We start from the raw sequence: 16,754 nt of genomic DNA, 5'->3' as shown, positions 1-16,754 counted from the left end.
ACACAGGTGGATTGTATTTATCATCATTAGTCATTTAGGTCAACATTGGATCATTCAGAGATCCTCACTGAACTTCTGGAGAGAGTTTGCTGCACTGAAAGTAAAGGGGCTGAATAATTTTGCACGCCCAATTTTTCAGTTCTTGATTTGTTAAAAAAGTTTGAAATATCCAATAAATGTCGTTCCACTTCATGATTGTGTCCCACTTGTTGTTGATTCTTCACAAAAAAATACAGTTTTATATCTTTATGTTTGAAGCCTGAAATGTGGCAAAAGGTCGCAAAGTTCAAGGGGGCCGAATACTTTCGCAAGGCACTGTAGGTCTGTAGCAGTTTGGGTGGTGAGTGCGGGGCTGTTGACCGGGGCAGGGGTAGCCAGATGGAAAGCATGGCCAGCCATAGAATTTTTTATTTATTTATTTATTTTACCTTTATTTAACCAGGTAGGCAAGTTGAGAACAAGTTCTCATTTACAATTGCGACCTGGCCAAGATAAAGCAAAGCAGTTCGACAGATACAACAACACAGAGTTACACATGGAGTAAAACAAACATACAGTCAATAATAAAGTATAAACAAGTCTATATACAATGTGAGCAAATGAGGTGAGAAGGGAGGTAAAGGCAAAAAAAGGCCTTGGTGGCAAGGTAAATACAATATAGCAAGTAAAACACTGGAATGGTAGTTTTGCAATGGAAGAATGTGCAAAGTAGAAATAAAAATAATGGGGTGCAAAGGAGCAAAATAAATAAATAAATTAAATACAGTTGGGAAAGAGGTAGTTGATAGGGCTAAATTATATGTGGGCTATGTACAGGTGCAGTAATCTGTGAGCTGCTCTGACAGTTGGTGCTTAAAGCTAGTGAGGGAGATAAGTGTTTCCAGTTTCAGAGATTTTTGTAGTTCGTTCCAGTCATTGGCAGCAGAGAACTGGAAAGAGAGGCGGCCAAAGAAAGAATTGGTTTTGGGGGTGACTAGAGAGATATACCTGCTGGAGCGTGTGTTACAGGTGGGAGATGCTATGGTGACCAGCGAGCTGAGATAAGGGGGGACTTTACCTAGCAGGGTCTTGTAGATGACATGGAGCCAGTGGGTTTGGCGACAAGTATGAAGCGAGGGCCAGCCAACGAGAGCGTACAGGTCGCAATGGTGGGTAGTGTATGGGGCTTTGGTGACAAAACGGATTGCACTGTGATAGACTGCATCCAGTTTGTTGAGTAGGGTATTGGAGGCTATTTTGTAAATTACATTGCCAAAGTCGAGGATTGGTAGGATGGTCAGTTTTACAAGGGTATGTTTGGCAGCATGAGTGAAGGATGCTTTGTTGCGAAATAGGAAGCCAATTCTAGATTTAACTTTGGATTGGAGATGTTTGATATGGGTCTGGAAGGAGAGTTTACAGTCTAACCAGACACCTAAGTATTTGTAGTTGTCCACGTATTCTAAGTCAGAGCCGTCCAGAGTAGTGATGTTGGACAGGCGGGTAGGTGCAGGTAGTGATCGGTTGAAGAGCATGCATTTAGTTTTACTTGTATTTAAGAGCAGTTGGAGGCCACGGAAGGAGAGTTGTATGGCATTGAAGCTTGCCTGGAGGGTTGTTAACACAGTGTCCAAAGAAGGGCCGGAAGTATACAGAATGGTGTCGTCTGCGTAGAGGTGGATCAGAGACTCACCAGCAGCAAGAGCGACCTCATTGATGTATACAGAGAAGAGAGTCGGTCCAAGAATTGAACCCTGTGGCACCCCCATAGAGACTGCCAGAGGTCCGGACAACAGACCCTCAGATTTGACACACTGAACTCTATCAGAGAAGTAGTTGGTGAACCAGGCGAGGCAATCATTTGAGAAACCAAGGCTGTTGAGTCTGCCGATGAGGATGTGGTGATTGACAGAGTCGAAAGCCTTGGCCAGATCAATGAATACGGCTGCACAGTAATGTTTCTTATCGATGGCGGTTAAGATATCGTTTAGGACCTTGAGCGTGGCTGAGGTGCACCCATGACCAGCTCTGAAACCAGATTGCATAGCAGAGAAGGTATGGTGAGATTCAAAATGGTCGGTAATCTGTTTGTTGACTTGGCTTTCGAAGACCTTAGAAAGGCATGGTAGGATAGATATAGGTCTGTAGCAGTTTGGGTCAAGAGTGTCCCCCCCTTTGAAGAGGGGGATGACCGCAGCTGCTTTCCAATCTTTGGGAATCTCAGACGACACGAAAGAGAGGTTGAACAGGCTAGTAATAGGGGTGGCAACAATTTCGGCAGATAATTTTAGAAAGAAAGGGTCCAGATTGTCTAGCCCGGCTGATTTGTAGGGGTCCAGATTTTGCAGCTCTTTCAGAACATCAGCTGAATGGATTTGGGAGAAGGAGAAATGGGAAGGCTTGGGCGAGTTGCTGTTGGGGGTGCAGTGCTGTTGACAGGGGTAGGAGTAGCCAGGTGGAAAGCATGGCCAGCAGTAGAAAAATGCTTATTGAAATTTTCAATTATGGTGGATTTATCAGTGGTGACAGTGTTTCCTATCTTCAGTGCAGTGGGCAGCTGGGAGGAGGTGTTCTTATTCTCCATGGACTTTACAGTGTCCCAGAACTTTTTTGAGTTAGTGTTGCAAGAAGCAAATTTCTGCTTGAAAAAGCTAGCCTTGGCTTTTCTAACTGCCTGTGTATAATGGTTTCTAGCTTCCCTGAACAGCTGCATATCACGGGGGCTGTTCGATGCTAATGCAGAACGCCATAGGACGTTTTTGTGTTGATTAAGGGCAGTCAGGTCTGGGGAGAACCAAGGGCTATATCTGTTCCTGGTTCTAAATTTCTTGAATGGGGCATGTTTATTTAAGATGGTTAGGAAGGCATTTTTAAAAAATATCCAGGCATCCTCTACTGACGGGATGAGGTCAATATCCTTCCAGGATACCCCGGCCAGGTCGATTAGAAAGGCCTGCTCGCTGAAGTGTTTCAGGGAGCGTTTTACAGTGATGAGAGGAGGTCGTTTGACCGCTGACCCATTACGGATGCAGGCAATGAGGCAGTGATCGCTGAGATCTTGGTTGAAGACAGCAGAGGTGTATTTAGAGGGGAAGTTGGTTAGGATGATATCTATGAGGGTGCCCGTGTTTAAGGCTTTGGGGAGGTACCTGGTAGGTTCATTGATAATTTGTGTGAGATTGAGGGCATCAAGTTTAGATTGTAGGATGGCTGGGGTGTTAAGCATGTTCCAGTTTAGGTCGCCTAGCAGCACGAGCTCTGAAGATAGATGGGGGGCAATCAGTTCACATATGGTGTCCAGAGCACAGCTGGGGGCAGAGGGTGGTCTATAGCAGGCGGCAACGGTGAGAGACTTGTTTTTAGAAAGGTGGATTTTTAAAAGTAGAAGTTCAAATTGTTTGGGTACAGACCTGGATAGTAGGACAGAACTCTGCAGGCTATCTTTGCAGTAAATTGCAACACCGCCCCCTTTGGCAGTTCTATCTTGTCTGAAAATGTTGTAGTTTGGAATTAAAATGTCTGAATTTTTGGTGGTCTTCCTAAGCCAGGATTCAGACACAGCTAGAACATCCGGGTTGGCAGAGTGTGCTAAAGCAGTGAATAGAACAAACTTAGGGAGGAGGCTTCTAATGTTAACATGCATGAAACCAAGGCTATTACGGTTACAGAAGTCGTCAAAAGAGAGCGCCTGGGGAATAGGAGTGGAGCTAGGCACTGCAGGGCCTGGATTCACCTCTACATCGCCAGAGGAACATAGGAGGAGTAGAATAAGGGTGCGACTAAAAGCAATAAGAATTGGTCGTCTAGAACGTCTGGAACAGAGAGTAAAAGGAGGTTTCTGGGGGCGATAAAATAGCATCAAGGTATAATGTACAGACAAAGGTAAGGTAGGATGTGAATACAGTGGAGGTAAACCTAGGTATTGAGTGATGAAGAGAGAGATATTGTCTCTAGAAACATCATTGAAACCAGGAGATGTCATTGCATGTGTGGGTGGTGGAACTAATAGGTTGGATAAGGTATAGTGAGCAGGACTAGAGGCTCTACAGTGAAATAAGCCAATAAACACTAACCAGAACAGCAATGGACAAGACATATTGACATTAAGGAGAGGCATGCTTAGTCGAGTGATCAAAAGGGTCCAGTGAGTGGAGAGGTTGGTTTAGGGTCACGGCGATTTAGACAGCTAGCCAAGCCAACCGGTAGCAAGCTAGCATAGGATGGAGTCTGTTGTTAGCCACCTCTTGCGTTCGGTCAGTAGATTAGTGGGGTTCCGTGTGGTAGAGGGGATTAATCCAAATCACACAACAACAAAAATAAGAACAATAGATATAGTTATAGAGGCCCGAGAAGAAAACATAATAATTCAAATAAATAAATTGTCCGATTGTCTATTCAGATAGCAGCCGGAAAGACAGCTAACGGTTAGCGGGCCGCAGATGGGCGTTCCGGTAACGTCGCGACAGAGGAGCCAGCCGGATCTCCTTCAGGTAGATAACGTCGGCAGTCCGGTTGTGAAGGCCCGGTGGGGCTCCGCGTAGGCAGTGAAACGGGTCCGGATAGGTGACTGCAGCCCAGGAGTGAATGATGGAACTCAGGCGTGATTGACGGAGCTGGCTAGCACCGGAACAATCGATGTTTGCTCCGGAATCGACGAAAGCCGACTGTCACACGGATAGCAGCTAGCTAGCTGTGAGATCCGGGTATGAATGTCCAGAGAGCAGTTGAAATCCAGGGACATGGAGAGAAAAATTGGTCCGGTATGTTCCGTTCCGAGCCGCGCTGCGCCGTACAAAACTGGCGATAGATTTTCGATAGATTTTCGAACTAAAGGACAGCCGATGACCACAAACCGTGGTTAGCTTCTGATTAGCTTCTGGGCTAGCTCCTGGCTAGCTTCTGGCTAGTTTCTGGCCAGCCTCCTGGAGTTTCTGGCTAGCTTCCTGAAGGATTGCAGATCTGAGGTAAATAATACTTTTTTATAAATATAAATTGGTGAGGCTGGTTGCAGGAGAGTGTTTAGAAGATGAGTTGATGGAAAATAAAAATAAAATGTATGTGAAAAAAGTTGTAAATATATATATATACAGGACACGACAAGACGAGGACAAAAGACGTCTGAACTGCTATGCGATCTTGGATAATCTTGGATAAAAAAATGCTTATTGAAATTCTCAATTATCGTGGATTTATCGGTGGTGACAGTGTTTCCTAGCCTCAGTGCAGTGGGCAGCTGAGAGGAGGTGCTCTTATTCTCCATGGACTTTAGTGTCCCAGAACTTTTGGGACTTTGTGCTACAGGATGCACATTTCTGTTTGAAAAAGCTAGCCTTTGCTTTCCTAACTGCCTGTGTATATTGGTTCCTAACTTCCCTGAAAAGTTGCATATCACAGGGGCTATTCGATGCTAATGCAGTACGCCACCGGATGTTTTTGTGCTGGTCAAGGGCAGTCAAGTCTGGAGTGAACCAAGGACTATATCTGTTCCTTGTTCTACATTTTTTTAACTGGGCATGCTTATTTAAGATGGTGAGGAAAGCATTTTTAAAGAATAACCAGGCATCCTCTACTGATGGAATGAGGTCAATATCCTTCCAGGATACCCGGGCCAGGTCGATTAGAAAGGCCTGCTCGCTGAAGTGTTTTAGGGAGCGTTTGACAGTGATGAGGGGTGGTCGTTTGACCGAAGACCCATTACGGACGCAGGCAATGAGGCAGTGACCGCTGAGATCCTGGTTGAAGACAGCAGAGGTGTATTTGGAGGGCAGGTTGATTAGGATGATATCTATAAGGGTGCCCATGTATACGGATTTGGGGTTGTACCTGGTAGGTTCATTGATCATTTGTGTGAGATTGAGGGTATCAAGTTTAGATTGTAGGATGGCCGGGGTGTTAAGTATGTCCCAGTTTAGGTCACCTAACAGCACGAGCTCTGAAGATAGATGGGGGCAATCAATTCACATATGATGTCCAGGGCACAGCTGGAGGCAGAAGGTGATCTATATGCAAGCAGCAACAGTGAGAGACTTGTTTCTGATTTTTAAAAGTAGAAGCTCAAATTGTTTGGGCACAGACCTGGATAGTAAGACAGAACTATGCTGGCTATCTCTGCAGTAGACTGCAACTCTGCACCCTTTGGCAGTTCTATCTTGTCAGAAAATGTTACTAGTTATGGATGGGAATTTCAGGGGTTTTGGTGGCTTTCCTAAGCCAGGATTCAGACACGGCTAGGACATCCGGGTTGGCAGTGTGCTAAAGCAGTGAATAAAACAAACTTAGGGAGGAGTCGTCTAACGTTAACACGGATGAAACCAAGGCTTTTACGGTTACAGAAGTCAACAAATGAGAGCGCCTGGGGAATGGGAGTGGAGCTAGGCACTGCAGGTCCTGGAGTAACCTCTACATCACCAGAGGAACAGAGTAGGAGTAGGATAAGGGTACGGCTAAAGGCTATAAGACCTGGCCATCTAGTACATTCAGAACAGAGAGTAAATAGAGCAGGTTTATGGGCACGGTAGAATAGATTCAAGGCACAATGTACAAAGGTATGATAGGATGTGAATACAGTGGAGGTAAGCCTAGGCATTGAGTGACGATGAGAGAGGTATTGAGTCTAAACTAGGTGAGGTCACCGCACGTGTGGGAGGTGGAACAAAAGGGGCATATTGAGTAGGGCTGGAGGCTCTACAGTGAAATAAGACAATAATCACTAACCAAAACAGCAATGGACAAGGCATATTGTCATTTGGGAGAGGCATGCGTAGCCGGGTGATCATAGGGTCCTCTGAGTAGCTAGGCGGGTTGGAGACACGGCGATTCAGACAGCTAGGGGGCCGAGGCTAGCAGAAGGGCCTTAGAGGGACGTCGCGACGGAAGCCCCCTCGTGCGGTTATGTCGGCAGACCAGTCGTGATGGACCAACAAGGCTCCGTGTAGTAAAAGGGTCCAGGCCAATTGGCAAATAGGTATAGTAGCCCAAGAAATTGGATGATGGACCTCTTCAGCTACCAGGCCGATATGCTCTAGACAGCTAGCGGGCCCGCGGCTAGCAGATGGGCATTCAGGGGACGTCGAGATGGAGGAGCCTGTTGAAAAATGTAAGGCTCAATTACTATAATTATATGTTTGTCATCTCCAACCAAACGACCATAGCTCAACTAGCAGCAAGATGGCGGTATTATTACTTTTAAGATAAATGACAAACATAAAATTAATATCGCAATTTTGCGCTCGTTTGGGCTATGGTCGCTTGGTTGGAGATGACAAACAAATAATTTTTGTTTTTATTTAAACAGGGAAGTCCCATTGAGAGCAAGGCCTCTTTTTACAAGGGAGCCCTGCACACAATCATACAAATTCACAATTCCAACGCAAAAACAAATTTACAAAAATATATACTTAAAAGTAAATTAGAAAGGTTATATATAACCTAACCAAACAGAAGAAAGTGGACTGTGGCTCAAGAAACGCAAGATGACGTCAGTAATTACAGTATAATCAGGAAACGCTAGACAGTTTGACATGCTGCCAGCCAGGGAGTAGAAGGCTAACTAGATATACTATACATCTATCCTAAACAAGCGAAACTTGTGAGTTAGCTAGATAGAACACTCACGGAGAGGCTCTAATCCAACACCATTACGGCCAAAATGATTCGTGGCAATTCAGAACGTTAGCTCTGGGTGAGCTACCTCGAAAGCGTTGATGTAGGTAGCTAGCTAACGTTAGCCATCAACGTCAGACACGCTAACTAGCACTTAAAAGTTCGCCTGGATAGCGTTAGCCTTTCATCTTTGTTGTCGTCTTATTATAGCTCAGTGGTTATAATTACTAGATAGCTTGTTGTGTGTTGCTGTTACACTACTAGCTATCTTATTTCAGCTATTTATTTAAGCAGGGAGTCACTATTGAGACCAGAGCCTTTCACAATGGAGCCCTGCATATACAATTTCATAAGACAAAATCAAGTACAATATAAAACAGCACAACACACATATTCAATAAAAACAATTACATTCCTCAAAAGAAGGTCCCCAATCAATAAATTGCCAGAGCGGCATCAGAACATACAATTGTGCTGTTGGTTAAAGCTAGGCAACTAACGCTAGCTATCTTACGTTATGAGATGCACTGCCGCTGGTACTAGCCAAGTGTCAGACCAGTGGTCAGTCTCTTATTAGAAAAGCGTTAGATAACTAGAGGCGACAGGTAGTTTAGCGGTACGCGGAAAAATCTCAACAACAACTGCTTCCCGGGCGCACATGACATGGACGTCGATTAAGGCAGCCCCTAAATGCGGAAGCCATATTTCGGTTGAATGCATTCAGTTGTGCAACTGGCTAGGTATCACCTTTCCCTAACTAACTAGCTAGCAAGCTGTCTTGGTTATTATGAAATAGTTAACCGTAGTAGCTAATATAATATTTGGTACAATATTTGACTGGCTAACAAAAACACAAATACATGGCTCTGGCTGTAGTTAGATAACTTAGTGCTAAAGGAATTACATAATGATAATGCCCAGTTAGTAAGACTACATTCATGGGTAATATAATCTGCACAGTGTTTCTGTGCAATAACTTGAGCCTCCATACTTGCAGATGCAAGCCCAATGTATTTTCAAATGTTTGTCACATGCCACTGACTAGATGCTTTGTAAATGTTTTACATACTGTACAAAGAAGACCAAGTGCACAAGTGTATCTTACATGAGTACTACTCTGACCATGCATTCTAAGCTAGCCACAGTATCATTTGGGGTTTCTGTCAACACTAACCCAAAGCTAAACCTTATAGACTCATAAGCATTTAAAGTAACCCTGCCTTGTTGACTGTGAAGACCCCAAGCTTCCATTTTGGCCCCTCTTGGCCTGTGTGTTTCCTATCAGACTGAGCTGAGATGGAAACTGGAGAGCAGGTTGGAGTGGAGGCTGTCCCCTACTGCTGTTCTGCCTGCGATGGTGGGGAGACCCCCGCCCGTGGCCTGGCCTGCCGCACCAGAAAGACCCACAGCCTGAGCACCTCGTCTGCCACTACTTGCGACTACAGGTACTGTATTATAACCCTGTTTTCATTTCACCTTGTGCAATACTAAATGATGGAACAATATATATTTTTTTAAATACAAGTGCTAAGAAAAATGTCAAGTGACTTTTGGTTTTCTTACTACCCTATTTTTTGTAATTCTTATTGCCTTTTTATTTGTTTTCATTGTGTATGCAAATAGCTTTTTGGGTGTGAATCAACACCATGCTACCCCCATGACTAAAGATCTGTGCTGACAAAAAGTTACTGTGTGTTGCTGCTCTGTTAGCTACTGAAAATGGGGCATCTGTCATATAGTATGAGTATGACAGTTAAATCAACCTAAGATGCTTTTTATTTGAGAGAGATTTCCTGGTGAGCAATGTTGGTGAGCAATGTTTTTCAGATGACACCGGGACCCACTCTCACACTTTCATTTATTCTGTCTTGGTAAATGTGCTAGCTTCTCATTTGCAGTATGGTTTGAGGTTGTGACTTGTGAGAGAGTACATTTGAGGCAGACCGTTACGACATGTCCTTGGTTTGCAATTGCACCATCCCAAATATGTGAAAGACTGTACAGTCCCTCAAGCCACTAGAGCAGAGTTTTAGAGGGAACGGCACGCCCGTTTGTCCGTAAGTGCGTTTGCCCACGGTGAATGGTGCAAGTGTGTTGGAGGGAGTGTGTGTGTGAAGGAAACCACCAGCTGAACCCATCTACATGGAGCAGTAAATTATCATCTGCTTTGGCATCACACACACACACACACAGTGAGCTTGTCTGCAGCCTGTAGTGTAGTAGCAGATGGTGAACTTTTAGAACCAGACAATTAATAGGATTTGCTAACCTTCCACGTGACTTGACTGTCCAGAGGGCCCCCTGAGAGGGAAGGAGAATTTGTGAATTTGCTTGTAGCCAAATGTACATTATTTCCTAATTTGCAAAACTGAGTTTTTTTATTTAACTAGGCAAGTCAGTTAAGAATAAATTCTTATTGTCAATGACGGCCTAGGAACAGGAACTGTTTCATGCGCACAAAAAGCTCAAATGTGCACAAATTTGTTTACATCTCTGTTAGTGAGCGTTTCTCCTTTGCTAAGACAATGCATCCACCTGACAGGTGTGGCATATCAAGAAGCTGATTATTGTGCTGGGGACAATAAATGGCCACTCTAAAATGTGCAGTTTTGTCACACAACACAATGCCACAGATGTCTCAAGTTGTTCCTAGGCCGTCATTGACAGATTTGTACCTCGTCAGCTTGGGGTTTTGAACTTGCAACCTTCTGGTTACTAGTCCAACGCTCCAACCACTAGGCTACCCTGCCGCCCCAGGTTGGACATTGATTAAAGTATTTGATCAGTGTTTGAGATTCATATATATACTGAACAAAAATATAAATGCAACATGTGAAGTGTTGGCCCCATGTTTCATGAACTGAAATTAAAGATCCCAGAACTGTTTCATGCGCACAAAAAGCTTATTTCTCTCAAATGTGCACAAATTTGTTTACATCTCTGTTAGTGAGCGTTTCTCCTTTGCTAAGACAATGCATCCACCTGACAGGTGTGGCATATCAAGAAGCTGATTAAACAGCATGATCATTACACAGGTGCATCTTGTGCTGGGGACAATAAATGGCCACTCTAAAATGTGTAGTTTTGTCACACAACACAATGCCACAGATGTCTCAAGTTTTGAGGGAGAGTGCAATTGGCATACTGACTGCAGGAATGCCCACCAGAGCTGTTGCCAGAGAATTGAATATTAATTTCTTTACCATAAGCTGTCTCAAATGTCGTTTTAGAGATTTTGGCAGTATGTCCAAGCGGCCTCACAACCGCAGACCGCATGTAACCACACCAGCCCAGGACCTCTACATCTGGCTTCTTCACCTGCGGGATCGTCTGAGACCAGCCACCCAGACAGCTGATGAAACTGAGGAGTATTTCTGTCTGTAATAAAGCCCTTTTGTGGTGAAAAACACTTTCTGATTGGTTGTGGGTGGGCCTATGTCCATCCATAACTGCCCACCCCCTGCCCGGTCATATGAAATCCATAGATTAGGGCATAATTAATCTATTTCAATTGACTGATTTCCTTATATGAACTGTAACTCAGTAAAATCGTTGAAGTTGTTGCATTTATATTTTTGTTCGGTATAGTTTTTCTCAATTGGTTTAGATTTTAGATTTAATAGATTGGTGTTTTCATAAATATCAGATTTAACTTGATTAATTTCCTTCCAAACTAATTTGTATTACCAGCCCTAGATATGAAACATACCTGTATCTGAAACATGCTAAAAGTTTTAACATCTTCCGAAAATTGTCCCCATCTACCAACACGAAATGACATTAGAATTCTTAAAAGATAATTCTTAGTGGCAATTCTTTTTGCAACTTCACATTATATGACTTCCGTGAGAGGATGGTGAAAATGTAGGCCCAGCCCATGTAGGATGGGTGCTTTACAGTTGCTTAACAAACTTGTTTTGAAAAAGGACCGAAGGCTGAGTATGCATTCTTCTCATGGTTAAAGAGATTTAGTAAATTATTTTGAAAGGATATCCTGAGGTGTCTCGACACATCTACCAGTATTATTTTCAGACTTTTGTGAGAGTGTTTTGAACCTGTAAACAACATGCTTTTTCTCTCTGTCATTCAAATGTTTCAGGAAAAATCAGTCTCTACATGGAACAAGTCCTGTGACCACTTTTGGACCCAAAGCATGTATGCTGCAGAATCCACACGCAGTCATGTAAGTTACTATCAACTGGTGTTTTTAAATGACACTTGGTGGATGTGATTCTTACCAACTGTGGAGAAAAGTCTCTGGCTGTGTCCCGAAATCTGTCTTGCCTATTACAGTACTTTCTAAAATGACATACTGTGTACAAATTGCACTACAGATAAAGCTCCATTACCAACAAATGTCAACATACTAGGCTCATCCATACTGAGAATGTGTCATCTAATTTTCTCCAGGGGCGCCGGTGTATATGATAATAAAACATTTTTTTTTCTTTCTAATTGGCAGTATAATTTTGGTACAGCTTACCTTATCTGATTATCAGGTTGTTGGCAAACACGTGGGTCTGGAAAGACTGTTATCTTCCTCAGTAGTGTGTATTGATTTCTACTACACTGAACAAAAATATAAACACATGAACATGTAACAATTTCAAAGATTATACTGAGGAAATCAGTCAATTGAAATAAATGTATTCGGCCCTTATCTATGGATTTCACAACTGGCAATACAGATATGCATCTGTTGGTCACAGATACCTTAAAAAAAACAGTTAGGGGCATGGATCAGAAAACCAGTCAGTATCTGGTGTGACCTCATGTAGCAAAATATCTCCTTTGCATATAGTTAATCAGGCTGTTGATTGTGGCCTGTGGAATTTGGTCCCACTCCTCTTAAATGGCTGTGCGAAGTTGCTGGATATTGTTGAGAACTGGAACACGCTGTTGTACACATTGATCCAGAGCATCCCAAACATGCTCAATGGGTGACGTGTCTGGTGAGTATGCAGGTCATGGAAGAACTGGGACATTTTCAGCTTCCAGGAATTGTGTATAGATCCTTGCGACATGGGGCCGGCCGTACATTATCATACTGACACATGAGGTAATGGCGGTGGATGAATGGCACAACAATGGGCCTCAGGATTTTGTCACGGTATCTCTGTGCATTCAAATTGCCATCAATAAAATATAATTGTGTTCGTTGTCCGTAGTTTATGCCTGCCCATACTATAACCCCACCGCCTCCATGAGGCACTCTGTTCACAATGTTGACATCAACAAATCATTCGCTGACAGGATGCCATACACACTGTCTGCAATCTGCCCGGTACAGTTGAAACCTGGATTCATCCGTGAAGAGCACACTTCTCCAGCGTGTCAGTGGACATCGAAGGTGGGCATTTGCCCCCTGAAGTCGGTCACGACGCCAAACTGCAGTCAGGTTCAGACATTGGTGAGGACGACGAGCACGCAGGTGAGCTTCCCTGAGACATAAATTATTCGGTTGTGCAAACCAACAGTTTCATCAGCTGTCCGGGTGGCTGGTCTCAGACGATCTCGCAGGTGAAGAAGCAGGATGTGAAGGTCCTGGGCTGGTGTGGTTACATGTGGTCTGCGGTTGTGAGGCTGGTTGGACATACTGCCAAATTCTCTAAAACACCGTTGCGGCTTATGATCTGATATGATAGAGACATTAACATTCAATTCTCTAGCATTAGCTCTGGTGGACATTCCTGCAGTCAGCATGCCAATTGCATGCTCCCTCAACTTTAAACACCTGTGACATTGTGTTGTGTGATAAAACTGAACATGATTTAAACTGCAGCACCCCACCACTTCTGATATGGTTAACTAAAAAATGTAAGCAAAAGCATTGAAAACATAGACAAAGTAGGCCTACTGTTTTTTTTTTTTTGACTGAATTGCCTTGCCTCATAATTAGTCAACTTGCGCACTATGTCCTCCACAGAGTGCTGCAGGTTGTGTGTGTTTGTGTCTTGACTAGGGCTGTTAAGGTGACCATATTACCGCCACACCAGCGGTCACGAGTCATGGCACGTGTTTAGTCACGGTAATTGGGCTTCTCCAAGCTCTGATGCTGCTGATGGTCATTAGTAGCCTACCAAACTTGCTAACTGCCTGGTACTCGGCACTCTATTGTCCCTCTAATCACTCTGACATCAATGCAAATGTAATTGAAAATCAAACACTTCATGAGAGCCCATGAACTCATGTTGTGCAACATTTCTACAGGCTATGCAATTGCGTATGAAAACAGCTTTCTATAGGCTAGGGCTACTATATTTATTCCTCAACTTTCCTAATATTAAGCACATTGCTTCTCTTTACAACAGGAGTATAGCCTACCTGGCTGGCATGAGAATAAATCACAGGGAGAACGTCTTCCATTCGCTATTTAAGTTTACAGATGACATGTATTTTTCCCCCGGCCCCTGTTTCGAGACAGGTGCATGATAATGTTCCATTCTAAATCAAAATAAATTCCACACATATATTATTTAGTATATGTAAAGATAAGATTACATCAAGAACAGTCTGATGAGTGACAATATTAGCATATCACTTGTGAATTATATATCATCACTTGTGAATGGTGCCCAGTTTGTGAGCAGTAAGGCAAGAAACGATGCATGCCTTTTTTACGACTTTCTCAAATCATAGTCACACACCTCATGTAGGCTAGCCCATAGGCCTATGTGTTTGATAAGGTTTGTATCACAACTAAAGTGGCCAAATAACTTCTTGAAATGAAGCACATTAATCCGATTTACAATGGGTGTAAAACCTAACTGGCATACATATGCAATACGCAATGCGTGAGTTTCAAGTTTGGGGGAGAATTTTCACCATAAAAATGCACCTTTATAATAAAAGCATTACATGCATAATTGTATTTGCGTTCACTTTAGACAATTGTGTTTTCCCGCTAATTGATTGCATTTTGGAACATTCTTGTTTATAGGCTACTGCCGTGTGTGCATTGCTGTGTGCATAGGCAGCCTATGTCAATCAACTATCCCCCATAGACAGCCTATGTCAATCTACTATTGTACTATGTCAGTCTACTATCCCCCATAGTACAAAACTTGATAGGCTAGTGCTTTTGCTCTTTGTTTGGCCTACTGCCGAAACATAAATGTGGACAGTTCATCCAATATCTTCAATATGCACCTCAGAACTGGTTAAGGACACGGACAGTTGCGTCCCCAATGTGTTTGTCTTCACTTGTAGCCTGTGAGAATGAGCAGATCACATGACTGGCATTGGCTAATAAGAATTGAGATATCTGAGAGAGCAGTGTGAGTGAGAGGCACTTCAGAGCAACCAGCCGGGAGAAAGGAATTATAATTATTATATTCAGCCAAGGGCACAACAGCCACTGGTCGCAAAAGGCATGGATTTTTTTAGTGTGTATTACAGCCACACAAAGGGGATGCCCCGGGAAATTCAAGGCATTATCAAGTGTTTGTCAAATTGTGAATGAGAGACTGATGAAGTGTTTGCAGCCTGTGCAAATAACAAAGCAGAGCTCATGCCTTTTATGCTACTTTTTTCAAATCATCATTAGTCACTTCATGAAGCCTTGGAATGTATTAAAAATCCAAACATATAGCCCAACGTTTGTATCACAACTAAAGTTGCATAAATAACTCTAAATTCATCATATAGGAGGAATTGTTTCTTTAACCGCTCAACACAGAATAGCCGCATGTGCGCACTCCCTCAAATCGTTTAGAGAAAATATCCTTTCTATTTTATTCAGCTCTGTTCGATTGTGTTCTTCATACTATAAAATAATGCCACTGCATTCTAAGCAAATCTTGTCTGCTAAATTAACTAGTGTAGACCACAACCACATATGTCATAACCAGATCAGGGCCTAACATAAGGACAACTCAGAGTATGAAATTCTGTTCTTCTAAAATACACTGCATTTTCTTCATATCTTGTTTTTTTAGACCTGTCTAAAATAAATTATGGATTTATTTTAATGGTGTAGGCTATATTACATGGATTTATTTGACTTTTTTAAATGTAGATGTTCCAAAGGTCTGCATCAGTGGCTTGTAGGCTATGCGTGGAAGCCAGGAGATGCTAAATGTGTTTGTTAATTAACAGTCAATTAACGTGAGACAGGAAGTTATTTGCTTGACAATAGCCGGCACAGCCCTAGTCTTGACCAATCAGATTCACGGAAATCACGGGTCGGGCATGGCACACATCGATTAAAAGCAGAGCGCACTCTACACTTTCCTCAGGTACAGTTGAAGTCGGAAATTTGTATACACCTTAGCCAAACACATTTAAACTCAGTTTTTCACAATTCCTGACATTTAATCTTATTAAAAATTCCCTGTTTTTCTGGCCAGTTAGGATCACCACTTTATTTTAAGAATGTGAAATGTCAGAATAATAGTAGAGAGAATAATTTATTTCAACTTTTATTTCTTTCATCACATTCCTAGTGGGTCAGAAGTTTACATACACTCAATTAGTATTTGGTAGCATTGCCTTTAAATTGTTTAACTTGGGTCAAACGTTTCGGGTAGCCTTCCACAAGCTTCCCACAATAAGTTGGGTGAATTTTGTCCGATTCCTCCTGACAGAGCTGGTGTAACTGAGTCAGGTGTGTTGGCCTTCTTGCTTGCACACTCTTTTTCAGTTCTGCCCACAGATTTTCCATAGGATTGAGGTCAGGGCTATGTGATGGCCACTCCTTGACTTTGTTGTCCTTAAGCCATTTTGTCACAACTTTGGAAGTATGATTGGGGTCATTGTCCATTTGGAAGACCCTTTTGCGACCAATCTTTAACTTCCTGACTGATGTCTTGAGATGTTGCTTCAATATATCCACATCATTTTCCTGCCTCATGATGCCATCTATTTTATGAAATGCACCAGTCCCTCCTGGAGAAAAGCACCCCCACAATATGATGCTGCCACCCCCGTCCTTCACGGTTGGGATGGTATTCTTTGGCTTGCAAGCCTCCCCCTTTATCTTCCAAAGATACTGATGGTCATTATGGCCAAACAGTTCTATTTTTGTTTCATCAGACCAGAGGACATTTTTAAAAAAAAAGTACGATCTTTGTTCCCATGTGCAGTTGCACACCATAGTCTGGCTTTGTTATGGCGGTTTTGGAGCAGTGGCTTCTTCCTTGCTGAGCGGCCTTTCAGGTTATATCAGTATAAGA

General features: G+C 42.9%; 1 protein-coding gene and 1 long non-coding RNA gene across 18 annotated transcripts in view; one reads left to right on the top strand and one right to left on the bottom strand.

The window, feature by feature from the left end:
- Window positions 1-6,006: 6,006 nt before the first annotated feature.
- Window positions 6,007-8,326, bottom strand: LOC149981276 (uncharacterized). The gene is made up of 2 exons (XR_016483352.1): window positions 8,096-8,326; window positions 6,007-7,063 (listed from the first exon to the last, which is right to left on the bottom strand). It is a non-coding gene; the product is annotated as an uncharacterized LOC149981276 (long non-coding RNA).
- The window catches only part of LOC110532386 (NAD kinase), a 38,989-nt gene continuing 28,623 nt past the window's right edge, over window positions 6,389-16,754 (top strand). For 7 of the 17 annotated variants that reach the window (XR_016483350.1, XR_016483349.1, XR_016483348.1 and 4 more), the window contains exons 1-3: window positions 7,469-7,684; window positions 8,867-9,026; window positions 11,681-11,764. Coding sequence is in view for 9 of the 17 variants with exons in the window: in XM_090184746.1 (XP_090040872.1) it covers window positions 8,878-9,026; window positions 11,681-11,764 (233 nt within the window). In the remaining 8 variants the exon portion in view is untranslated. Of the gene's footprint in view, window positions 7,076-7,464; window positions 7,685-8,866; window positions 9,027-10,811; window positions 11,765-16,754 lie in introns of those variants that run through there. The other 10 variants (XR_016483343.1, XR_005053292.2, XM_036988331.2 and 7 more) reach the window with 6 other exon arrangements.

The sequence above is a fragment of the Oncorhynchus mykiss genome, chromosome 9 (genome assembly GCF_057628025.1).
Source record: "Oncorhynchus mykiss isolate SJ-2025 chromosome 9, ASM5762802v1, whole genome shotgun sequence".
Taxonomy (NCBI): domain Eukaryota; kingdom Metazoa; phylum Chordata; class Actinopteri; order Salmoniformes; family Salmonidae; genus Oncorhynchus; species Oncorhynchus mykiss.
This window is presented reverse-complemented; position numbering and strand designations above follow the sequence as displayed.